The sequence below is a fragment of the Notolabrus celidotus genome, chromosome 10, assembly GCF_009762535.1.
Source record: "Notolabrus celidotus isolate fNotCel1 chromosome 10, fNotCel1.pri, whole genome shotgun sequence".
NCBI lineage: Eukaryota > Metazoa > Chordata > Actinopteri > Labriformes > Labridae > Notolabrus > Notolabrus celidotus.
In genome coordinates this window covers 4,093,117-4,119,065 of record NC_048281.1, presented here as the reverse complement: position 1 = coordinate 4,119,065, position 25,949 = coordinate 4,093,117, and the positions used below count along the sequence as shown (strand labels likewise).

The 25,949-nt window shown below is 39.4% G+C and overlaps 1 protein-coding gene across 2 annotated transcripts in view; it reads right to left on the bottom strand.

Annotated features, from left to right (window-relative positions):
• Positions 1-849: 849 nt before the first annotated feature.
• epb41l5 (erythrocyte membrane protein band 4.1 like 5) overlaps positions 850-25,949 on the bottom strand; it is a 58,563-nt gene continuing 33,463 nt past the window's right edge. For both annotated transcript variants that reach the window (XM_034693429.1, XM_034693430.1), the window contains exons 17-26: positions 14,282-14,433; positions 14,030-14,127; positions 13,735-13,869; positions 12,023-12,090; positions 11,249-11,371; positions 9,696-9,777; positions 7,927-8,007; positions 5,893-5,955; positions 2,929-3,068; positions 850-2,798 (exon numbers count right to left, since the gene is read on the bottom strand). In XM_034693429.1, coding sequence (XP_034549320.1) covers positions 2,729-2,798; positions 2,929-3,068; positions 5,893-5,955; positions 7,927-8,007; positions 9,696-9,777; positions 11,249-11,371; positions 12,023-12,090; positions 13,735-13,869; positions 14,030-14,127; positions 14,282-14,433 — 1,012 coding nt within the window. In that variant the 3' untranslated portion in view covers positions 850-2,728. The remainder of the gene's footprint in view (positions 2,799-2,928; positions 3,069-5,892; positions 5,956-7,926; positions 8,008-9,695; positions 9,778-11,248; positions 11,372-12,022; positions 12,091-13,734; positions 13,870-14,029; positions 14,128-14,281; positions 14,434-25,949) is intronic.

The following is a 25,949-nucleotide window of genomic DNA, read 5'->3' as shown; positions in this document are numbered from 1 at the left end:
AATGGCAGCAGGCAGGTGTGAGTGCATCTGCACGCACAGTGAGGCGAAACTTTTGGAGGAAGGCCTGGTGTCAAGGAGGGCAGCAAAGAAGCCACTTCTCTCCAGTAAAAACATCAGGGACAGACTGATATTCTGCAGAAGGTACAGGGACTGGACTGCTGAGGACTGGGGTAAAGTCATTTTCTCTGATGAATCCCCTTTCCCATTGTTTGGGGCATCTGGAGGAAGGCTTGTTCGGAGAAGACGAGGTGAGCGCTACCATCGGTCCTGTCTCTTGCCAACAGTGAAGCATCCTGAGACCATTCATGTGTGGGGTTGCTTTTCGGTCAAGGGAGTGGGCTCTCTCACAATCTTGCCTAAAAACACAGCCATGAATAAAGAATGGTACCAGATCGTCCTCCGAGAGCAACTTCTCCCAACCATCCAAGGGCAGTTTGGTGATGAAGAATGCCTTTTCCAGCATGATGGAGCACCTTGCCATAAAGCAAAAGTCATAACAAAATGGCTCGGGGAACAAAACATTAAGATTTTGGGCCCTTGGCCAGGAACCTCCCCAGATCTTAATCCCATTGAGAACTTGTGGTCAATCCTCAAGAGGCGGGTGGACAATCAAAAACCCACAAATTCTGACAAACTCCAAGCATTGATTATGCAAGAATGGACTGCCATCAGTCAGGATTTGGTCCAGAAGTTGATTGACAGCATGCCAGGGAGAATTGCAGAGGTCTTGAAAAAGAAGGGTCAACACTGCAACTGTGTGTGTGTGTAGGTGTGTGTGCACAGAAGCAAACTGACACTCAAATCTGTCAACAGTAGCTAAAGAATGAGAATGAATGAAGAGACAGTGAGTCCTACTGTAGCAAAGCTTTACTGAATCATGATCAGATATTCCAGAAAAAATAAAAGTTTTATAAAATTGCATTTGAGACATAATCAGTGTTTTCCAGTCAGTTTGATCGGTAATGCATCTTCTACTTCTCCTGTAATTAGAAAACATCTTAACGTGGAAATCTTCTCAGTGTGTGGTAAGAATACTGCCAACATCATTTTCAAAAATATATATAACTCTACTTCGTATCTACAGCCAGCCGATGCCATTATACTGACAATACATTAGAACTGTACGCTACAACACTTCTGGACAATGATTGAACAATTACACGGAGTAGTAGCATAAATAACCGTCACTGCTAAGACATCATAAAACAGTCAGCTTCCCTTGTTGAGTACAGACACTGGAGTCAACATCACAGTGAGAGAACTACTCCACTACATGAGGGTCCAGTCTTCAGGGTTATACTGTGTTGGGTACTGAAAAATAAAACTTGTACAAGTCTATCTTTAAGAGTCAATGTGATACGCTGCATTAATAACACAAAAATAAAGAATTAGGCCTCAAATTCACATGTACAAAACCGGCTTCTCTGATACTTCACAGCTCGTCCTCTGGTCATAAAATAAATCAGCAATTTGGATTATACGAAAACACGGACATAAAACTCTTAAAGGGAAAGTTTCCTAGTGTGGCATCTCCAGCGTTCTCAGATGAGACTATTTGAATACATTCGTTTCTCATAAGGCAGGGCAGTGGCTACAACGTGTTAGTACCAGGAGCAAGTCCTCTACAACGGGGTCAAATCACCGTCCAAAACCCAGGACACAGAAACACAGTGTGCACAGGAAGAGATCACAGTTGGCGGTTTAACAGCAAGTGAGACACTTCACGAGACCAAAATATGCCACAGGTGGAAGCAGTGGTTTCAGGAGGAGAAAACTAGTGTCATATCCTGCTCAAGATCACAAAAATATTAACATACTGCCCATTACCTGGCGTAGAAGTACTTCCTGTTAGTCATGATCACTTCCTCGTCTGCTCATGGATTTAAAAGTACAGCAATCAGTGATTTAAAACATCATCAAAGACAAGAGCTGGGTCATAAAGGTGAAAAAACTAAGAAGTCAATTGATTCCTTTTTTATACTCCAGTGTTGCAAAGATAATCCAGTGACGTCTTCATATCCAGCAGCTCAGTTTCACGTGTGGGTTAAAATAGAAAAGTCTCATAGTGTGCTTCAAAGGACAGTCCAGTGTTACATCATGTGAAGAGTCCAGGTGTCTTTATCTCTTTGACTGTACACTTAGAGTCACTGTCACGTTCGTTCCACACGTTCTCCTTCATAGTCCATCATCCAGTGTATTCCAGCAGCTCAGTGTGCTGTGTGATCAGAGGAGCTCAGAGTAGCAGGGATCCAGTGGTGTGAAGATTCAGCACGGAGGAGAGACAGCCGACACTTCAGTGGTGGATGCTTTCATAAAACGTACCGTACAGTGTCATCAGAGTGAGGTTTGATGATGAGTGGATGGATTGAGTGATTGGCAGGTAACATAAGACTCACATCATGTTAATACTGAAGCTACATGTCTGTGTTATCTGCTACATAATAACTAGGCTGTGTGTCGTGTTATCATTGAATACTGTTTTCATGTTCTGATCACTTTGTTGCCCGCTAAGGTCAACTTAATCAGTCTTTAGTCAGTGTAGGAGCAGTGTCTGTGGAGCCTTTCCCGGGTTCCACTTTCCTTTAGACCCTCAGAGTTCAGCACGGTCTGCCTAGTCTGCTCGTGTGTGTGTGTGTGTGTGTGTGTGTGTGTGGATATGGGCGATGGGGTGACGTGATAAAGGGATCAGAAAAGATGATTGCTGTGATGTCTGCTACGTGTTTCTTCATCAGAGCTCAGTGGTCAGGAGACCTCTGGGTTTGGCTCCATCCTCTGAAGCTGGCTGCTGAACCACAGGGCTGAGGGAGAAAAAGCACATCACTTCCTTATAGAGGGATTACAGTTAGACGAGGCATTTGCTGCTCGACCAGCAGAGGGCAGCATTCTACCAAGCTAGCAAATCAAGTGCTTTGTGTTCTGGACTTTTACCTGGCAGAGATGGTGTTGCGTGTGTGAGCGAGGAGGGGGAGGGCTGGGGTGAGAGCGGCTCCCCCGTCTGCAGGCAGCGGAGGGTTGATCTTAGCAGGGGGGTCGAGGTCAAGTAGGCCGTTAGTAAAAACGCCAGAGGGCTGCATTAGAGGGGGATGAGGGAGAAGGTGTGAGGTCACTCACTACGTAGCCTCTATATCCGCTTGAGTGAACAGCAGCTATGCAAGTGTGCTAAGAACTCATCATTGGCTTGTAGAAACGCTTACTGGGCACAACGTTTAACATACATCAAAGCATAGTGCATAACAACCTGTGGTAGGAAGGCCAGATTAAAAAAAACAGTCACACAGGACATACAGGTGCATCTCAAATGTTTAGAATATCATACAATTTATCACCATCTTTCATTTTTTTTGTAGGGATGTAAGGATACACTCAACCCACAATTCGATTCAAATCCCGATGTTTGGTTCACGATACAATTCACTCACGATTCTCTAATGATGTTCAAGAAAACTGGATTGAACTCAAAATTTAAACAACTATTATTTTATTTCAATTCTCAGATATGGATAATTGCAATATATATTTGTTCTCTTATATTTATTTGTAAACAAAGTCATCCTTTGTCATTTTTAAGGTGTGTTGTAACTCAAATAAAACCACTGCACACTTTTTTCAGCACCTTACAAAAAAACTAAAATCACCGTACAAAAATACCTTGTTGGAAAATTTCAGAACAGTTATAGAGAAATGGAAAGTGAACAATCCCCAAATGAAAGTATTAAATATTAAAACAAATAAGGTCAATCTCTTTAAATTAGGGATGTAAATTTAAAGTATTTTCTGTGATTAATGTTAACGATCAATTATCGTTTAATCATTAAATAACATGAACGTTTTTAATATTCATTTCAAATACAGAAATGTTCAACATCTATAACATATGTTCATTTATACTAGGGGTGACCCCAAATAGTCGACGATTCGTTCTAACGAGTCTTAGTCGACTGCCAATCTCATAGTCGAATATTTGCAAATGAAACGTGGATCATTCCATTCAAACCATGGGGGTGCTCAATGTCTAATTTTACACTATTTTCCTGTTTCCCTTAAAAATAGTGTCTCATATATCCAGCAGACGTACCTCAGCTGGCCTTTAAATCTTTCTACGTTCATGGCAGCTCAAAATGTCAGAAATAAAACTTCAGTTGATCCTAAAAACTAGTGATGAAGATGAGGAGCAGCTTCATGAAGAGGGCTGTGAGATCAAGGATTACCGGACCACACAAAAACTGTACGGGGCCAAAAGAACCAGGAGGGATACCCAAAGCTGTCTGAAGCCTCAAAAACAATCCACAGCATCCCATCCACCTCCACACCATCAGAGAGGATATTCTCAAAGACAGGATTTACAGTCAACAAAGCAAGGAGCGCACTTCTGCCCGTACACACGATGGTTTTCCTCAAGTACAATTTGAAAAGACTCATGCGGACAAAGACGAGATGAAAGACTGTTTTAAAAGGTTCTGTTAAGAGATTTAAAAACCCTTTAGCTGGTTCAGGTTTGATTTTAAATATTATACAAATGTTTAGCCTTAAGTTGGACAAACTAACCTCCGCAGTGCTGCTCTCTGCTGTGTGAACACGGTTTAAATATCTCTTGATTCCTTATTCTGTAACGTCGCATTGTTCCATGTTTAATGGATGGTGGTCTTATTTGAGTTTTCTCTCCTTCATCACCTCGTTGTTTTTGCAATATAGATTTAAAAAATCTAATTTTATGCTTATAATATTCTGTTGTCCCTTTTACTTTAAGCTATGAGTCTCTTAATTGTAAATGGTTATGTGTAATATTGTCATGCGGTCACCATCATGCAGACTTTGGGTCAATAAAGAAAAACAACAAACATTCCACTATTCGTCGACTATGGGCAAAATCTGATGAATCAGATTCGACTAAGCAAATCCTTAGTCGGACTCACCCCTAATTTATACGCTTGTTTGGAGCCCCTTTATTACACATCTCTGCACCAATCAGGGCTTTGCATTGACGTGATAAGCCCGTAGTATTGCTAATGTGCTATTGAAACCCAAGTTGCTTTGATAGTGGCCTCAAACTGGGTGTGTCTCGTCTCCTCTGGGGTTCAGGTCAGGTGATTTAGCTGGCCAGTCAAGCACAGTAGTATCATGGTTAGAAAACCCTTTGGTAGGAGTTTTGGCGTTTAGTGCAGGTGCCAAAAGTCCTGCTGGAAAGGGTCATTATCATCTTCATAAAGCTTGTCAGCAGATGGAAACATTAAAGCTGGGGTTGGTAGTCAGATTTAGATACACTTTTTGGACGGAGTCCTGAGGAAAAGCTACATTCAAATTCATGCTAGTTTTCCATGACTACCAACCCTAGCTTTAAGTGCTCGACAGCTGCATTGATTTTGGACTTGAAAAAACACAGTTGACCTACACCAGCAGATGATATGACACCCCAAATCACCACAGACTGCAGATACTTCACATTGGACTTCAAACACCCTGGACTCTTTGTCTCTCCACTCTTTGACTTCCAAATGGAACGCTATACTGACTTTCATCACCAACACTGAGCAACAGTCCACTTCTTTTTCTCCTCAGATGCTTCTGTTGACTCTGGTTCAGGAGTAGCTTGGTACTAGGAATGCAACAGCTGTAGCATCTTTCCTTAAGACATCTGTGTGTAGTGACTCTTGATGCACTAACACCAGCCTCACTCCACTCCTCTCAAGGCTGCTGTCATCCCTGTTGCCTACGCACCCTTACCCTGTCACACTTTTAGCTTTTGAAGAAGGTTGAAACATTGTTTGTGTGAAATCTGTCCAGAATATATGACATTATCACTTTCTTAATAACTGTTGGAAACTTTTTCACGATATTCTGATTTTTTGAGATGCAGCTGTATGTTAGAGTAGTAAACACAGAATGATCACTCACAGTATTTGTAGGAATGATCCAGCGAGGTGTGATGAGAGGTTTGGGCTGCTGCACTGGTGGTGGCTGGAGGACAATCAGAAAAACATTGTTATACTGTGCAGAGCATTTTCATTTATTCTGGTGCTTTTTGATCGTCTGACCTCAGGAAGTCCATGGTGCTGAAATATTCCACAGAAAAATTATAATTAGCTTGAAATTTGACAAGTTTGGAGTCATTAGTGTCAGTGCCTCTAGTGCAGGGGTTCCCAAACTTCTCAGCCCGTGACCCCCTAAATATAGGTGCCAAAGACTTGCGACCCCCACTGTCTCTCAAAGTGGTTTAATGTGGCTTCATTTAGCTGGTCTGCAGAAAACTAGCCTACCCATATGAATATGTGTCTGTGTTTCCTGTGTTGTTATGAATTAACCTGCTGCTACTCATGTTTTGATAATTAACTGTTCACTAACCCTAAACTTAGGAGTCATCTGACAACAAAGAAAGGCAGAAAACTCATTCAGGGTTCCCACTCTACTCCAGAGATCATTTTCCAGGACATTTCAAGGACATTTTCAGTGATGATCAAGCTGGTATGACAGTCGAAATTTAGTTCCTAATTTAGTTCCTAAATAGTCTAATATGTTCCTCTCAGTGGAAGTCTACATTGAAGACATGCGGTCTATGGCTATCGATGAAATCATCTCTTACATGCTTAAAAGTTATGACAAATTGATTATAGAATAATGCAACTGCAGATGTACAGCACTTCACTTTATTAGTGCAACCAAGCAACAATGATGGGCAACTCTCATCTCAGCTTTCTCTTTTCTCAAAAAATATAAATTAGCTAAGTAAAAAACAAAAGAGCCTGCAAAGGACTCTGGAAGCTGCCTTACTGAAATGAATAAATAATAATAATAATCAGAGGATCAGTGCATTAATGACCTAAATAGATCTGAATGACAAAAAAGGCCACAAATGTTGAATGGGGATGTGTTTTTTAACCTTGTTAGATCGCACACAGTCATGTTGGAATCATTTTCCAGGACATTTTACTTTTTCTCCCATTTTCCAGGTGTTTTCCAGTACTGGAAAACCGGTCAACTGTTTTCCAGGTTTTCCAGTTTTTCCAGGACGCGTGGGAACCCTGTCATAACATTTCTATTTTCAAGGTTTTATTTCAAGGTTAGCTATTATTTTTGTCCATATCTTTTAACGACGCACACTTTGGGAACCCCTGCTCTAGAGCAGTTATGGCACATTGACATAGACACAGGCACATTGGAGACTTTAAACCAGATATCACTGTGGTCTACTAGAGCAGTTCAGTAAAAACAAGCTAATGAAGTATGAAATATGTTCTAGATAGTATTGTTCAGTATGTGAACGCAGCATAAATGTGACATCTAAGAATAGATCCTTCTCCTTGTATTGTTTCAGTCACAGCTGCTTTATATGCCTGTGTCCATTCTCCAAACTCTAGACCCGTGCTTCACTATGCTGCCACTCTGAAGGTTTCTGCTTCATCCAGCAGCAGCAGTTTCTAGCTGTATTGCATTTGTTTTCTGGTTAATATTGATAACATGCTTATCAAAACAAAACTGCAAAACAAAGGATGAGGATGATAAGAAAGCCCTGTACAATAACCATTTTATAGCTGAAAATGTTAAACTCTGACTAACAGGACATGCCTAGTTTGACCTGGGATTGTTGGTACAGATATATATATATATATATATATATATATATATATATATATTTATTTAGATGCATGTTGTAAATTGTTGTCAATCACGATTGAACGACTATTTCTTGTAGAACTTTTTATATTTAGCGTTGTAGTGTATAAAACACATGCACAGTCGGTCAAACATGTGTTTCATGTTTAGGGATGAAGGACATGAGTGACACATAAATGCATCCAGAGGTTAATATAGTCCATGGGTGCTGGTTTACACTCTGCAAGAACAATAATTCCTTCCTAGGGTTGTAGCGTTAGTCAATAAAGTCTGTTGTTTGGCAAACTTGCTCTCACAGATTTGTTGTTATGGACCTACCACAGGAGTCGGATCAGTGAAATCAATGAGGTTGTCAGACAGGGGGGCGGTGATAGGCAGGTCAACCTCCTCTGCTTTGGCCTGCAAAAAGTCACAAACACTCTTTAACACACACACAATATATTTTACAAACTCTGTAGTACACTATTTCTCTTGAGGGTTTCGAGGCTACAAAGAGATCCATTATAAAAATCTATTCCTCAGTTGCATTGGAGACAGTGGAGATGTATACACATGATGAAGATGTCCTTCAGTCCAATCAGTCAAGAGAGACATTTAGATCGCCAATGAAGACACTAGGGATGTAAGGATACACTCGACCCACGATTCGATTTGATCAACGATTTGATTCACTCAGGATTCTCTAACGATATTCAAGAAAACTGGATTGAACTCAAAATTTAAATAACTATCATTTTATTTCAATTCTCAGATATGGACAGTTTCAATATATATTTGTTCTCTTATACTTCTTTGTAAACAAAGTCATCCTTTTTCATTTTTAAGGTGTTGGAACTCAAATAAAACCACTGCACACTTTTCTTCAGCACCTTGTAAAAACACTAAAATGACCGTACAAAAATACCTTGTTGGAAAATTTCAGAATAATTACAGAGAAATGGAAAATGAACGATTCCCAAATGAAAGCATTAAGTATTAAAACAAATAAGGTCGGGCGCAGACTTGGCCTACTGGTTAAGTTGCGTGCCCATGTAGCAGGCGGCCCGGGTTCGAATCCAGCCTGTGGCTCCCCTTCCGCATGTCATTCCCCCACTCTCTCCCAGTTTCCTACACTATACACTGTCCTCTGTCTCTTTCAATAAAGGTATAAAAGCCCCCAAAAATATAACTTTAAAATAAATTAATTAAAAATAAGGTCAATCTCTTTAAATTAGGGATGTAAATTTCAAGTATTTTCTGTGATCGATCTTTGGAAATGTTAACAATCAATTATTGTTTAATCATTAAAAAAACATGAATGTTTTCCATGTCAGAAATAATGACAAATGTGTTTTTTCCCCTGAATCAAATGTTCCTTCCTGACACAGTGTATATTACTGATGGTATTAAACAGCTATGGATCATATTGAGGTGTTCAACATGTAAACACACTGAATATCAACGTGAGGAGCAGGCTTATAAATAATCTCTGTGGACGCATGGTCATAGAGTGAAGACTAAGACTACAACATGTGGAGTTACTGCAACAGGACAACTGAACAGGATCAGATTTTGGACTCAGTGTCCAGTTTTCTCCTTTTTATTGAGAAAATAAACATTTAAATGCGATAAGAAGTTTCAGCCAGGAGCACAACCGGGTCAGAATCAGTCTGTCACTCAGCTGCAACACCTTCAGTCAGCTGATTCTGAAACATGCTTTAAACTTCAAACACCTCCACTCAGCGAGTGACGAGAGAGCAGCGCAAGAGACTTCATTATGTTGAACAACCGGAGTATAATGCAGATAGCGCCTTCTACTGTTTAGAAATAATATCCAGATACTAATTTTGTTGAATCAATTTTAATCCATCCTTATTTATATGGATTTTACCATCTTGCGATATATCCTTACATCCCTAGAAGACACATTTATTAATGTTTTAATAATGTGTTTTATTTAATGTGAGTCAGGCCTAACGGTAGATGGACTGATGTTTTGAATTCGATGTATTCATGTTCCTTCAAACAAGCAAAGTCACAGTTTTTCTCTACAACATTGAATGTGTATGTATCAGAATAAGTTATTCAGTTAAAGATGATCATTTTACCTTTGGAGCCATGACTTCAGGAGCAGATTCAGCAGGGATCTTGGGAACAGAGGGGTTCAGATCTTCAGCTACACCCTCAGCACTGATGAAAGATGAAAAAGTACAATAATAATAATAAATAGAAAATAATAACCTTGCTCTTTACCATCGAGATAGGACTTAAAATGTTTTTATTAAAATAATTTTATCAGTGAGTTTATTGTTATACTGGAACATGAGTCTGTTTACCCAGACTACAGAAGACAAGCACCCTGTAACAGTGTGAGCATTCACTGCATCAATGAGCCCCAGGCCGTGCTGCTTTTGTCAACTGTCTAAACAAGCGTCTCAAAGTGTCTGGGTTTTTTGTGTCATCCTACTGTAAACACTTAATGAGCAGGGACAGCAGCAGTATCCAGGCAAAACTCAAGTCATGTGACCCATCACACACACACACACACACACACACACACACACACACACACACACACACACACACACACACACACACACACACACACACACAATGCTCCAACATGCCAACAGATGTCAGCAAAGACTATGAAACCGGGCGGCACCTTTGTCTCCACTGGAGTGATGTGAAATCTATCATCTGTGTTTTATGATCGGCACTGAGGATTACAGACGTGTGTGAGCAATGAAAGTGAGGACACGGGACATGTGACATTGAACGTACCCTTTGTTCAAATAACATCTTTTAATACCTGCTTAATATTTAATATCTCGTCTTAAAATGTAACTGATGGTGGTTTTGGATGAAATGAAGGAAGTTTTAACAACCTTTTGTGATTTTAAGTTACATCATAAACATTTTTAAAAGCAAACTCAAGACCAACCTTTTTAGTCTCACTTTTAACTGAGTTTTATTCTTAGAATAGTTTTATTTATTTATTTATTCATTATCTAGTTCAAATTGTAGTCACTTTTATTCTATTCTATTTATTTTAAGCATAGCCTTTTATTTTATTTTAATATTTTTCTTTTATCATCTTAGAAATGAATTTTATTTTGGTGAGTTTAATTTCCTGTGTTGAGTTTTAACATCTTATTTAACCTCCAGTGTTTCCTCATTAAGATATCATGAGAGTGTTTCCTCAGTTCGTTCAGCAACTTCTTTTTATTTTATTTATTTATTTTATTTTTATTGTTTTTATTACTATTGTTGCATATTGCTCTTAACCTTAGGATTGTGGGGTGGGTTTGGGGTCGGGGCTGGGGCTGGGATTAGGATGGGGGGGGGACTAGTTTATATATTTTTATTAATGTATTCTATTTGAAGTTGTTTTAATGTACAGCACTTTGTGTTACAATGTCATTGTATGAAAAGTGCTTTCTAAATAAAGTCTAATTAATTGATTGATTGATATAAGATACATACAACAATATGCATCTGTCCTCTCTTCAGTATTATCAAACTGCAGCTATTCCCACAGAGTCCTCCTACACTGATCTATTCTCTCAGTTTCTCCCTCTATCTTTTGTCTTATCCAAAAGCCACAGAGGGAATGATGGACTCTCTTTACATCCATAGTGAATACTGCACATAGACTGACCTGGCCCCTGCTGATGAGACCAGTGGTGCTGGCTTGAGAAGGTCCCAGGAGTCTTGAATGTCAGATCGGCTGCTAACGGACAGAGACGAGTTGCTTCCCATTCTCCCAGTGCGCACTTTCAGCCTGGAGAAGGAAAAGCAGGGACATATTTTTGTGTTCTGCTTAATACATTTTCTTTTCTTTTGCATGTTTCATGATGCAAATTTCTAGTCGGATAAATTTTAAGTACAGAAAACTTGTGAACCTTGAGGGTCAAGCTGACCGTTTGGCACAGAGTCAAATCTGTTCATAAAAATCAACCAGATTCCACATTACTGACATGTTAATGTGTTACAGCGAAGAAAGACAAAGAGCGAGCGTTATGTTTAAAATGCTTCCTTTTTTTTAAGTGTCTACATAATTTCTCATGAATACATTATGTATTGTGACAAACTGCTTTTACCACATCTAATTTGGCTCAGTCTTCCCTTATTATCTCGACTGTCTCCCTCTAGTATGAGACAATGCAGAGCTTTGCTTGCAAGGATGAGCAGAAGATGATGTAATGTTGTGAGCTACTATAATAATCCTCATGAATATTCAAGTAGTTAATCGGCTCTAGCTGCAGGGAGCGCTGCGATTGGCTGAGACAATGTGTTGACAGTTGGCATGACTCATGAGGACCGTGGAGGAGGGACAACTTCAAGACAAAGCCGGTGTGAGAGAAACACCAGAGACAACTGACACAGACGATACTGCATCGACAAAGTCAGTATGTAAAACGTGTTGGCATACCTGGAAGAAGCCTCCTGCAGGTTACAGTTTTTATCTGCAGCCACAGTGACATGTTCCTCTGCAGATCCCTACACAGATAAACACAGAGAGAGAAATATTCAGAGAGAGAGATAAGCAGACAGAGAGAGAAGTGGTGGTAAAACCGTGCATCATCTTCTCACATGATAACACAATGACGTCACAGATAAAACATGGGCTTACATGTTTTCCGTTTTATTGATATTCAGATTTTGTTTGGCTGTGCAGATACTAAATCCCATTGTTAGGTCAAACTTGAGCTGCTGTCATATTTAAAGCTGCTGTGAGGAACTTTTGGATTGTGTTGATGCTTTTGTCCCCTGTAGGCAAAGATGTACATCTTATCACTTTACTGTCCTGTACATGCATAGGTAGCATTTCCTGACAAGAGATCCCTTTTTTTTTTCTTTTCACAGTCAACTGTGTCACTCACTGTGAACATTTGCAGTTGAAGATGTAAAGAAAGGCTGTTTCTTCAGCATGTTGTTAATTGTCTGGTCTCATATCACCTTGAGGCAGCTCAGGTATTAAACCTTTTAATACAGAAATTGTTGATTTTGTTGCTGATGGTCTTGTTTCCCTCTTCCAGGCGATCCCTGTATGACCAAAGTGAGAGCTGTGTCTGCATACTTGGCACGTTCTCAGTGCGTGTTGGCCTGCGCCAGGGTTGCACCTTGTCACCGATCCTGTTTGTAACTTTTATGGACAGGCTCTCAAGGCGCTGGGATGTAAGGATATATCGCAAGAGGGTAAAAAATGTATACAGATTTTGTTTAATCCACCCTTATTAGTATCTGGATACTATTTTTAAACAATAGAAGGCGCTATCTGCATTATACTCCACTTGTTCAACATCATTAAGTCTCTTGCTGCTCTCTTGTCACTTGCTGAGTGGAGGTGTTTTAACTTTAAAGCATGTTTTAGAATCAGCTGACTGAAGGTGTTGCTCACAGTCATTAAGGAAAATTTGATTCAGGGGGAAAAACACATTTGTCATTATTTTTTACATGGAAAACGTTCATGTTTTTTTAATGATTAAACGATAATTGATCGTTAACATTTCCAAAGATCGATCACAGAAAATACTTGAAATTTACATCCCTAATTTAAAGAGATTGAACTTATTTGTTTTAATATTTAATACTTTCATTTGGGAATTCTTCACTTTCCATTTCTCTATAATTGTTCTGAAATTTTCCCACAAGGAATTTTTGTACGGTGATTTTAGTTTTTTACAAGGTGCTGAAAAAAAGTGAGCAGTGGTTTTATTTGAGTTACAACACACCTTAAAAATGAAAAAGGATGACTTTGTTTACAAAGAAATATAAGAGAACAAATATATATTACAACTGTCCATATCTGAGAGGTGAAATAAAATAATAGTTATTTAAATTTGAGTTCAATCCAGTTTTAATAAAAAAACGTGAGTGAATCGTATAGTGAACCAAAAATTGAATCGTGGGTTGAGCGTATCCTTACATCCCTAGCTTTGAAGGTCATAAAGAGGCATCAGTATTTAACTCTGTTTCACAACCATCTAAAAACTCCTCACAGGGGCTTTAACAATGACCACTAAACAATACCATGCATCAATGAGTTTCATCATTAACATAAGTATTTTAAAGATGTGGTCCATCCTGTCTTTCTGTTCCCTCTCCATCTTTATGTACTGTTATGTGGTCTTTGTTCATCACCTTGAGCGCAGCAGCCTCAGCCTGTGCTTTCAGGATGTTGCTCTTCAGATCCTCTGGGGTGCGCAGTGGGGTGACAACTGGACTGCTGCCTGCACTGCTCAGACCACACTTCTCTGTGAGCTTCACCACATCCTCCTGTTTGAGCAGGGTCGAGAGAGGCCCCAATCCCAAATGAAAGAAAACAGAGATCAAAATCTGATTGTCATCTCTGAACGGACTAAAAAACTTGATATGCAAACCCTGCTGAGGAACTTAAAGAGGAACATGACCAGAAGCACTGTATGCAAACACCCACCTGATTATTCATGGCCACATTCACATTGATGTTATTTCTCGGAGTAGCAGGAAGTGGACTGCTCTCCAGGGCCAGCTGTTTCAGACGAGCTGATGCTTCTGGAAAGTAACATCAATATTTACATAGGATCACAGTTGTTTGTTTTAATGGTTAAAACATGAAAACCATAGTTCTGGCTCTGACCCCTGTATAATTATCATTGTCTCCCTGAATACACTTTAATAGTGTTAGCCAGGCTTTCTGTAGGCTCACCAGAGAGACTGACGGGATCTTCCCCTGTGACTATCGGGGGAACATAGGTGGTGCTTGGTCCAGGCTCCTCTGCAGCTGCTACTGGTGGAACCACAGGAGTCCTGAGGACATCATCAATGCACGTTTCCATCAAGTCAGGAACTAAAGGAACACTAGAGACAAAAGAGGAGATAAAAAAGCAGCTGATCAAAACAGGGATTAAAAATAATACTTTTTAAATGTTACCAAAAAAACAAAAACAAAAGGAGGAAATAATGCAACATGAATACAGTTAAAGAAGATACATTTATAGTAGGGATGTCCCGATCCCAATCTCTACTACCGGATCAGAGCCAATCTGGGCACCTTTAATCAATTTGAATCATCTATTTCAGGGGTTCCCAAAGTGGGGGTCGGGGCCCCCTGGGGGGTCACAAGACACAAATGGGGGGGTCGTGTGATGTGATCTAGAATGTTTTTTTTTAAGTTATCTAAAATAGTACATTTAACCAACTATAGTAAAGAATATCGGAAAAAAAATAGTAGCTAACCTTAAAATAAAACCTTGAAAATAGAAAATGTGATGAGTTTTCTGCCTTTCTTTTTGCCAGATGACTATATGACAGTCATCTGGCAAAATATATCTATGACGTTCTCATATAGGTAGGTTGATTTTCTGCAGACCAGCTAAATGAAGCCACATTAAAACACTTTGAGGGACAGTGGGGGTCGCAAGTCTTGGGCATCTATATTTTGGGGGTCGTGGGATGAAAAGTTTGGGAACTTCTGGTCTATTTGAACCATAACCTCAACCCGATAATTTCTATCAGCATAATAAACTGAGCACAATTTGACGCAGAAGGCAAACGCTGAGTGGCTACGCATTACCAACCCTGGGGCTAATATGTCAGCAGTGTGGGAAGATTTTCAACCAGAAAGCCAATAACAGTCCAACAGCCATGTGCAACACACTCAACACAGTTGTGTTGAGGTGGTAGCTGCAGAGCTGCATTCATTATTACCAATCTGATATGACGTCTACACACTAAATACATAACAGAATACGACGCGTTCACTAAAGCTTCTAAGGGAAAGGCTGCTGTGCTGAAGCAACAAACTCTGGGCTTAAAAAGGAAGGATAAATGTCCTCAGAGTGAAAAGGCCGAAAACCATTACAGAGAAGGTGGTTGAATGTAGTGCTTTGGACGACCAGCCCATCTGTGCGTTAGAAACGCATGTTATAGCCGAGTTTTGGTGTCTCACTATGTCTAGCCGTTTTGACACTGACTCCTTCTTACCAGAGCTGTAACACAAAATGTATGAAAACAAATGAAGTGACTGAAAACATGATGTGACTGCTAGGGATGCACCGAAAATTCGGGCACTGAAAATTTGCGGTCGAAAATGGCCCAAAAGTGTATTTTCAGTTTTCAGCCGAAATACTTTTCTCACCAAAACAACACGGCCAAAACAGAATGTTGTGATGCTGCAAGCAAAACCCACGGCCAGTACTCGCTTGTCTGGATAAGGGCCAACATGTCTGCATCCGTTCTTCCTTTAATTCAGCACTAAAGTGTCTTCTAAGCAAAGAGGTTGAGACGGACCACAGAGTGAAAACAATGAAACGTACACTCTTAGAGTCTGTCAGCAAACGGTTCACTGAGATCTATTCAGATCCTCTGCACTTCATCACGGCTGTACTTGATCCACATTATAAAGATCAGTACTTGGATGTGGGAATAAAGCAGCGCACATGAGAAATGATCCAGGCCGCGATGGATGCAGAGAACCCACTTGGAGACGGAGAAGCGCACAGCGCAGGAAGGAGAACAGAGCGCAGAAAAAAGGACTGGTCTCTGAACCAGATGAGGGGCATGCACCCTCGTTGTCTGATATGTTCAATGAGATCCTTGATGTTAGTGAGGTTAGTACACAGTCACAGCCAGAAATGCAATGGTACTAATAATAGACATAATAATTTATTTCCGTGTTTTGGTTTTGGCCTTGGTTTCCTCATTTTCGGTTTTGGTCAAGAATTTTCATTTGGGTGCATCCCTAGTGACTGCTGTTAGTTTTTAGATTGAATGGTGTAATAGCTTAGTTTAGTCTAAAAGTCTGAGAACAATGTTGATTTTATACGCAAGTTTTACAACAATGCTAAATGGCTAACTTTAATGTTATAGACTGAGGACTTTAGTTCATTTGTTTTAATTTAGTAAAACAATGTGCAGCTCTATTATCAAGGCAAACACAAGTAACAGAATGGGACTTTGTTTCGACTGACACATTGTTGACACATTGTTAAAAAAATTGGATCAGGATTGGGGGCCATTAAAGCTGATCGGGACATCCCTAATCTAAACAACTTACCTGCAGCTTCCATAAGATCTGATTGGACTCTGCAAAGGTGGCAAAACTGGCTCATGGTGACACGGACATACAGTCATAAAAGTGAAGGCTCAGAACTTCAACAAGAGAACAGAACAGAAACATAGTTCAGACTCACAGTGTCCAGTTTTCTGTCTACTTGTTCTTATTGAGAAAAATAAACATGTGTATGTGGTCAGGTGTCAGCCGGGAGCGCAACCGGGTCAGAATCAGTCTGGCGGTGGAGAAAAGAAAGTGCTCGTGGAGACCTGTCACTCAGCCGCAGCCCCCAGCTGAGCGTCTCCACTGTCCGCAACACCTTCAGTCAGCTGATTCACATGAAACATGCTTTAAACTAAAACACCTCCCTGATAGCTGAACCAAATATGAGACCACATGATGTTTGTTCCAGTGTTCCAGAGTAAGTTCTTAACATCTATAAATCGATACTTGATTTATTATTGACATCCCTAATCTCCAGCAAAAGAAAGTCATGTAGGTTCATACATGGGTCATACTGCAGGGTTTGCAAGAGCAGCAGTGTATTCACTGCATTAATATCAAATATAAACAAGCCTGTTTTTTCAGTATCAGGAATATAAAAAGTGCAAAGGCAAACATAGTTACTGTACTTTGTTCTGAAGATATGGAAGCCTTTGCAATAAATCACATTGCAACAGAAGGTCTCGAGAGGTTAAGATTATTCAGCTGTTGGAAACTTGTCCAAAGTAAGCAATAACTGCAGAGGGACGTAATGCCGCTTTATATCCTCAGAATCTGAAGCAAACAGACGCAAACATTTGGTACATGGATTTTGGTAAAAGCTCTTCCAGCAGCCGAGTAATTACTTCATATATCTGTAGCCTGAAGACACAATGAAACATAAGAAGTATATATTACTATATACTGCCTGGGGGAGAACAGGAGCTCAGCACAACACACACAGAAAATTGAAAAGAACAATGCTTTGCACAAGGACTCATAAATCAATTGTGTATAAACGCCTCCACATGTTGAGTTATTCTTGAAGGAAACAGCAAGTTTATATTCATCCTTCATGTGGGCAATAAACATAAACACAGGACAGGAAGGGAAAACACAAATACCCATAACAAGGACAAACAGTCTATCTCCAGGCACACGCTGAAGAACTGTTGTAATCTGAAAACATGCACAGTAAGGAGAGATATCAAATACTGAATCCAGACGTTTGAGCTGTCAATATCTTGTCATGTTCATCTTCAAAGGAATCTTGTTTAAAGAGGTCTTTTGTTTCAGCGCCTCAAGCAAAAATGTACCATCACTAGTGTCCGGTCAGCAGTTTGAAATCTGTAATATTATGATGTAATGACAGCAAAAGTAAATTCTGCAGACTGAGTTAGAGTCAGAAAGCCCGATTATCTTCTCAAACAGTGTGTTTACTATGATGTGGAAAAAGCATAGACTGTAGAAATAATGGACGTAGTATCTGTGACATCATGCATGTTTCTGAAGCGCTGTTTTGAAGCCAATCGTCGGCGGCAGCCATATTGGAAATGTTGAACTCAACCTAACTGCTGTTGAGCTAGTTTGATGTAAAGAGGTGGGCTTTGAGCCTCCTCGCCAACAGCTACAGTGTTCCCACCTGTCAATCAAGTCAGCTGTACCTCTCGTAATGTAAAACTTGTAATCTTAATATCTTTGAAATGGTCGCTTTATGAAAAAATGAACTCCCTGTACAGTGTGTGCCGATCAAGAAATGAGCTATCCAGACTACACGTGTTTTTTGTACCAGGCTGTAAACATGTTTATTTCTGCTGTAAAGATCGGCTTCTTTGAATTGGTGTGTATGTGGTTTCCTGTACTTCCGAGCCAACCTCAAGTGGACACTTGATGAACTGCAGTTTTTAACACTTCCGCATTGGCTTCAATTCTCACAGCCGGAGGTTGCCGCTCGGGAAAAAGCAGCAAAGTGATGAATGACACATAAGATGCACTTAAAACTTGTCACTCAGGTGCCAATTGTTATCAGTTTTTTATTCTCATAAATAAATCTCAACACACAATTCAGAAAGATAGACAACCTTTGGTCAGTGATGTTGTAAACATTTCTCTAAGCATTATTTCAGAATCATCTTCATTGGTGGAGCTGTGCAAGGGACCATTGTTCAGTGGTGTAGTTGAGGTTTAGGTGAGCAATCAGTGAATCTAAACTTCTACACACTAGTCTTAAAAAATCATTCATATCCAGCATCAACTCCATGGTCTGCTTATTTCATTAACCGCACCACGGCAGCTGTGATCACAAAACAAACTGTTACAGTGTACTTAAAATGTGTATAAATAAATAAAACATTCAGATGATCATCATAATAGTATTATGCTTGTTTGACTTCTGGCAAGAAGTTGGATGAGAAGGTATGGAGCTATTGTTGCAAGAGTATTTTTAAATGTGTATCATGATCCACAAATGTGTACACAGATTCACAAGTCCTCGCTTACAACTGAGGCATTCCTCTCATTGGCTGTCTGTCTAGACGTGCCTCAGACAAGTGTGTTTTTACGCATTTATGGATCACACACGGCAGAACTGTCTTAAAAGTCACGTGTAGACAGACAGCCAATGAGAGGAATGCCTCAGTTGTAAGCGAGGACTTGTGTGTGTTTTTAGATCATTGCTAAAAACACTTAGACTTTAAGAGAGTCATCACTAGTATGCATTTTTAACTTATACATTTACAGATCTGTGTACAGGTCTGTGGATTCATGTACACATTTGTGAATACGTTTACATATTTGTAGATGTGTGTATGCATTTGTGGATCAGTTCACGTATCTGTGGATCTTTGTACGCATTTTTGGATCATAGTACACATTTACAAATACTAGCTATATCATAATAGCTCCATAAGAAGGCAAATGTAGGTATGTTTAGTTGAGCTTAACAACTAGAAGCAGGGACAAATACCTAAAACAAAAAACAAAACACAAAGACAGCCTAGATTTCTACAATGTGTTTGACACACAAGTAAAACTGTGCAAACAAAATCACCTTATAAAATATAAATAGTTTTTTGGATGGTAACTTTGATAGAAGAAATATAAAGATTTATATTCTTCCTCTATGCCTTTGTGCTAAGCTAGGCTAACCACCTCTCTTGATCTGGTTAAACTTCATTTAAAACAGTGCGGCAGATCCATGAATCATGAAGAACAGATTGAATACAAAATATAGAAAATCAGATTTTCTGAAGCAGAAATCATTTGATGGTTAATTAAAGCTACAGTGTTTCAAATATTAAAAAGAACAATAATAATAAAAAGCAAGGCTACTCTGTGTTCACCCTCTGGGGACTATGGGACTTATTGTTTCCTCTCAGAGCTGAAAGTAGAGCTGAATTCCTCAGCTTCACATCGAAACCATCTCACCCAGCCAGCCAGTTTCACTTTGAGGTTAAGTGTGAAGGACGAAGGAATGAAGAGGGGGAGAGGAGACAAAATGAGGGAGACAAACTGAGGGAGAATGTGATACTGAAAGCTGCTTGGGTTTAGGAATGTTTCAGTCAATGAGCCTAGTTTGCATTCACAGCGAATGTATCGCTCCATGTCGTCATGGAATACCAGATGCTTTTTTTTACGGGGTAGTCACTGCTGAACCTTTCCCATACACCAATGTGCGGTCCAATTTCTATCAGTACAGAAGGTGACACCGCTGTCAGTTGCTTGGATCCACCAAAATCCTTTGTGGAGAGCTTTGATGAGACATGAGCAGGGAGGATGGAGGGAAGAGGAGACCTGGGGAGAACAGGGTGATAGAAAAAAAAATAGGGGAGGGGATAAACAGAAGGGGGATGTGAACAGATGGGGAGTGACTAAGTGTGAAGGTATGTAAATTGTAGGTAGATTAGATAGGAAGAGGAAGGGAAGCATTGAATGACAATCAGGGGAAGAGGAGATTGTATGCGAATGAGGAAGAGAGAAACAGCTCGTGTGACAGGTTTGGAGGCGCAGAACAGAACGAGAAGCAGCTGATAACATGAGAGTTAAAGAGCTTCATTCTTGAAAGTATAATTTACTGCATGCTTTAACATACAAGCTTTCTTTACAGCTGTCCAGCTCAGAGGAGAAGGAGAGCTGAATGAGGACAGTTTCATGTTCAATCCACTGCAACAGGCAGAGAAGAATCCATCACCATGAACGTGGAATCACTGGGACTATTTTTAAAAACTGTGAACATAAATCATTTAAATCAATAAACTAATCTTGTGTTTGCATTTTAAGTTAGTAGCTGGGTAATAAGCGAGATTATCCGGCTTCGCGTCAGGGTCTTCCCATAACGACCTGCTAACCATACATTATCCCTTACTTATTTGAAATGCAACAACATGGATATATGAATAATGTGTTCATGGTTCTGACAGCAGCAGTGTCAAGATAGTGAATGCGCAACCTCAAGTACATTTCTTCTTCTTCTACACTGTACACCAGTGTGTATTAGTGTGTTGTGACATGAACACTTGTGTGAGGTGAAGTGGACTTGATGTCTCTTGAGCATTACTGACCTGGCTTTGCACTCCTGGCGCCTGAGGTCTGACGGTTTACATCTGACCTGTGTTTATAAATTTAGTGCTGAAGGCCTATGAGCCGTGTGCTCTTTTCATGATTACAACTCCTCTGGGACTTGAAGAGGCAAGGGACTATACAGGTCCCCAGAGCCTTTGTTACAACAATGAAAGTAATAATATCTGAAGAGATTTTTTTTCAAGTTAGTTTTGGGCTTTTATTTTCAAGAATAGACAGTGGATAGAGACGGAAACCGGGGAGAAAGAGGGTAATGGTATGCTGTAAAGGGCCACAGGTTGGAAAATAACCAGGGCTGTTTGTTTCGAGGACTTTGGCCTCTATACTAAAGCTAAGCTAAACTTTGATGCTGATATAGAATTATATTTGACATAGAATGACCTGCTGTGTTATAATATGCTTTCTTTTTAGTTATTGAATATAAAGTGTGATGAATTAATTTGCAAATTAGTTATCTACTGTAAAACTTACAATGAAAGCCTACCCCAATTAAAAGGCAAGGTCCCTTTTAGTAGCAGGGTGTGGCTGCATGTCCAACAAATAAAGGCAGGCCTCATATAGAAGCCCATATACATTCATTGTCTTGTTGTGCATGGTAGTGTCTGACCTCTATAACAGCACAGAAAAATATAGGGACCAGAAAGTAGTCAGGCTGTAAAGCTTGAGTCACAACAACAACAACAGGAAAACACTCCCTAATGATTTTTAGGAGAAAGAGGGGAAACATCAAGTTGAGCTTCAACTATTGTCTGAGTAAGAGGGTAAAGAAGCCAAGCATGAGTGAATCTCCCATAAATTGGTCAGTAAGAGGGCTAAAGACATTTAGGCCCCATGAGTGACAGGAGGGACAGGGAGGACCTTGCTGCTTTTGCTGGCTTTATAGATGGAAAGAAGCACCATAGAGCTACATGTAGGGCTGGGCGATAATTCGATAACGATAATTCGATAAAGATTATTATTGCGATATAATTTTTCTCGATATAAATATAAAACATTTTCGATAAAAATTTGATATAAATAAACATGTAATTACATCCTCCGGCCACTTAAAATGGAGGGGGGCACTAATGAGCCTTAAACGCTAGTTGCCGCCCAACATTTAACAATGAAGAAGAGGCATTGAACAGCCAATCATGTCATGGTGTGAGAGAGGTGCGGCGCTTGAAGACATTAGGAGCTGAATGTAAACACAGCTCAGAGTGGTTAGTCTGACACTGTGCTGACTCTGCTTTAATTATTAACTTAATACACTTCATTAAATATACTTTGAGGATGTTGGTAAAGGAAGAGCACAAATACAACTTCTGCTGTGCATTTCTAACACGTTTAATGTCCAGAGTGACCGAACACAACGGAGCACCAAACGAGCGTGATGCATTCACTGCACTGTGGGAAACAATATCACTCTGCCTGTAACCCTTAGTAATCTCAAAGGGGAGAGCACAACTAAAAACAATACTCTATAAACTGATACAGAGAACACAATGTTATATATATTTGTTGTAAATGTAAATCAAATTATGGAAATAACCTCAATCTGAGAAAAATAAGAATCTACAAACTAAAACTTCACAAAAATCTCATCTTACATTAAAAACCTGCTTCCTGTTAGCACCGTCAGAAATGATGGATTCAAGAAGTTCATCAGAAACTAAATCCAGATACAAACTAACAAACTGTCTGGTTTCTTCAACTTTCACTCAGGACCAAAAATCTGACTTTAACTTTAAATGAAATAATGATTTGATATTTATCATGATAATTATCGATATCGACTGATATGAAATATTTTGTCGTGATTATATAATTTTTCCATATTGCCCAGCCCTAGCTACATGTCTACGTTTTGATCATTAGTGATTATGCTAAAAGGAGACCCTCTCTATTCCTCTTTCCTCTCTCTCCACAAAATTATTTTTTTCCCATCTTTTCGCCAAAATAAATGAAAAGCATGTTTTTTATTGACGCCTGTCCGAGATACAGACTGTGCATGTATATAGATGTAACAATTATAAGCCCAGGATACTAATTAAAGTTTAATTGTAATCATATACACATCACTGCAACTGTTCATTAAAATAAGTAAGTTACAATGAATATTTATTTTCTTATTTACCAGGCAGCATTTTGATCATGCTGCACACATCTAAATTAAAACACAACATTTGTGACATTTTTGACTAACATAATATTGAGAAGATTTTTTAAGTTTGTCCCTCGCTTGTGAAAGCAAAGAGTAACGCTGATTTAAAAACCATAGCTTCTTTATTAGCTGTTTTTGTATTATTATTTGTTGTGATCTGTTTTGCAGTTGATTCCCTGTTAAAAAGGTTGACTTTTTTAGGATCTAATAAGTTATGGTGTCTGATTAGTGCATACACTGGCATACTATCTTATACAATTTAACATATTGTAACTTCATACTTCACATGTGCAAATGTCTCTACACATAACGTTTTTCATCTGTTTTCATTTGTGAAGGCAAAGTTGGAGAATGAGAGACAAAGCAGGTAGAAGACTCTTGTTATCAGGAGAACAACTGAGGGTTTGGAGCTATTTGTTATAGTGCTCTGTGCAAAATCCCCTGTGATGTTGTTCTAAAGCAAAGAGAGAAAGGCCTGGGATAAGAAGGAAAAGAGCACCATGGATTAGTATGATGTATTAGAGATATAGTAATGTCCCTTTTACAGCCTCCTCTTAATATCCGCTCAGTCAGCTGTAAAATGTTGCCATGGGATAACCACAAATAAAAAAATAACTGTGAGCTCATATCAGTGAAATGTCTTATGCTGATTAAGTAGGAAAGAACTTGCAGTGCTTGTATCCGTGCTGGTGAAGCATTTTTCCTCCATCATTTGATAAGTTGATAAGAGAATGGATAAAGCTCTATACAACTCTCAACAACACTGATCTACTGTGTGCTGTGTGTGCAGTTTAATACACAACAGTAAGTCTGTGGGTAAGCTTTAAATTAGAGCAAAAAAGGAAAGAGTGTCACTCAGAATCACTTAGATGAACTAGTTGCAGCCAGAAGGATTTACTATAACCTTTAAAGCAACAAGGCCCGAGAGAGGAGCATTCAGCATGATCAGTCTGATAGGTCATCACTCTGGATATTTCCAAAGTAACATGTGTGCATCCCGTTTCTTTTGGTTAGTAAATGAAGAAAAAAAGGACTGCTGCTCTACAGATTGACAGGAAATCCTCTTACAACAACTGACCAGAAAGGTTCTTTACCAGAAACAGGATCAGCCTAAGCTGTAAATCTGAACCTGCTTTTCACTGAAGTCAGAGAAGTCTGATCAGGAAGGAAGAAGTATGATATAATGAGTGCCTACTTCACAATATGACAAAGCAGCAAAAAATAAATAAATAAATAAATAAATAATAATAATAATAATAATAATAATAATAATAATTACAATAATTACAATTATAAAATAATAATAATAATAATAATAATAATAATAATAATAATAATAATAATAATAATAATAATAATAAACAAAAATGTTTCTGTCATGTCTACAAATCTGGAATCTTTTTCAGTAAGTCTGCATGACTCATGTTGGCTGTAAGCTGAGTGGTAAACAACTTCCACTCAACCTCAAACAACATTCTATTATATTCTGAATCATTTTACAGCTGAGAGGATAAATGAGGGTTTACAGAGGAGCAGGTGATACACAGGATGCACATCATGTCACTAGATGACTGAAATGAAAGACAACTAATCACTACAAGAGAGCAAAGACTCGAACAGGACAGAGCCGAAGCTGAAATCAAATCCAATGATTTGTGCTGCCAAACACGAGATCCCTGCAGAGCATCCCAACGATCGAACCATTTCCTGCACCGATTAGGTTAAAAGTTCATGCTGATCACAAGCAGACAGACACCAAATCATGACACCCACAGCATGAAAACCAGTTTCAAAAGCCACAATCGGAAGATGCCACGGCATAGAAGCTGATTTGTTAAGCCGGAGAGATGGCAAGGTTTAGTGTTTGATTGTACCTACCTGGCCTGCCTCCAGACAAGACCAAAGTGACCTCAGTACATGTTTATACTGGAACACACAGGGGGACATTGGTTTGTGAGAAGTGGGGTCCAAACATTGTGTGCAGACTGCTTATTCTTTCAAACACACTCATACATACAAAAGCATCACAAACAACAGTAATGAACTATAAAAGGATGTATCTCAAATATTAACACACTTCTCAGAGGCAGCAATATTGAGGTAATAAAGGCAAAATACTTAAAGCTAGGGTTGGTAGTCATGGAAAACTAGCATGAATTTGAATGTAGACTTTCCTCAGGACTCCGTCTAACCCCTCCTCCCCTCCCCTCCCCTCCCCTCGGAGCTCCTCCAAAACGACTCCCCCGCTCACATGCACGAGTGCCGCTGATTCACGACCATATGATGATGACTGATTCAAAACCGGTCCTCAGCACATGGTTTGTGTTTTACACTACGTCAACTCATGTCTCACTCAGCGGTAAGAAAACACCAAAACATTCTCATAGTGAAAGTTAAAAACACAAACAAACATGAAATGTACGCTTTGCAGGAGGCGGGCAGAACGGCAGGACGGGATTTGATTGGTTTCATCATTTGGCTCCTGATGGCAGGGATTGGTTGGTGTTTTCCCAGGTTTACTCCGGCTGTAGATAGCAGCTTTTTTTACCTCTTTTTTAAGAACACATTATGTATTGATCGCCTTCGGGACATAAAGATCATTTTAACCAGTATAACAAA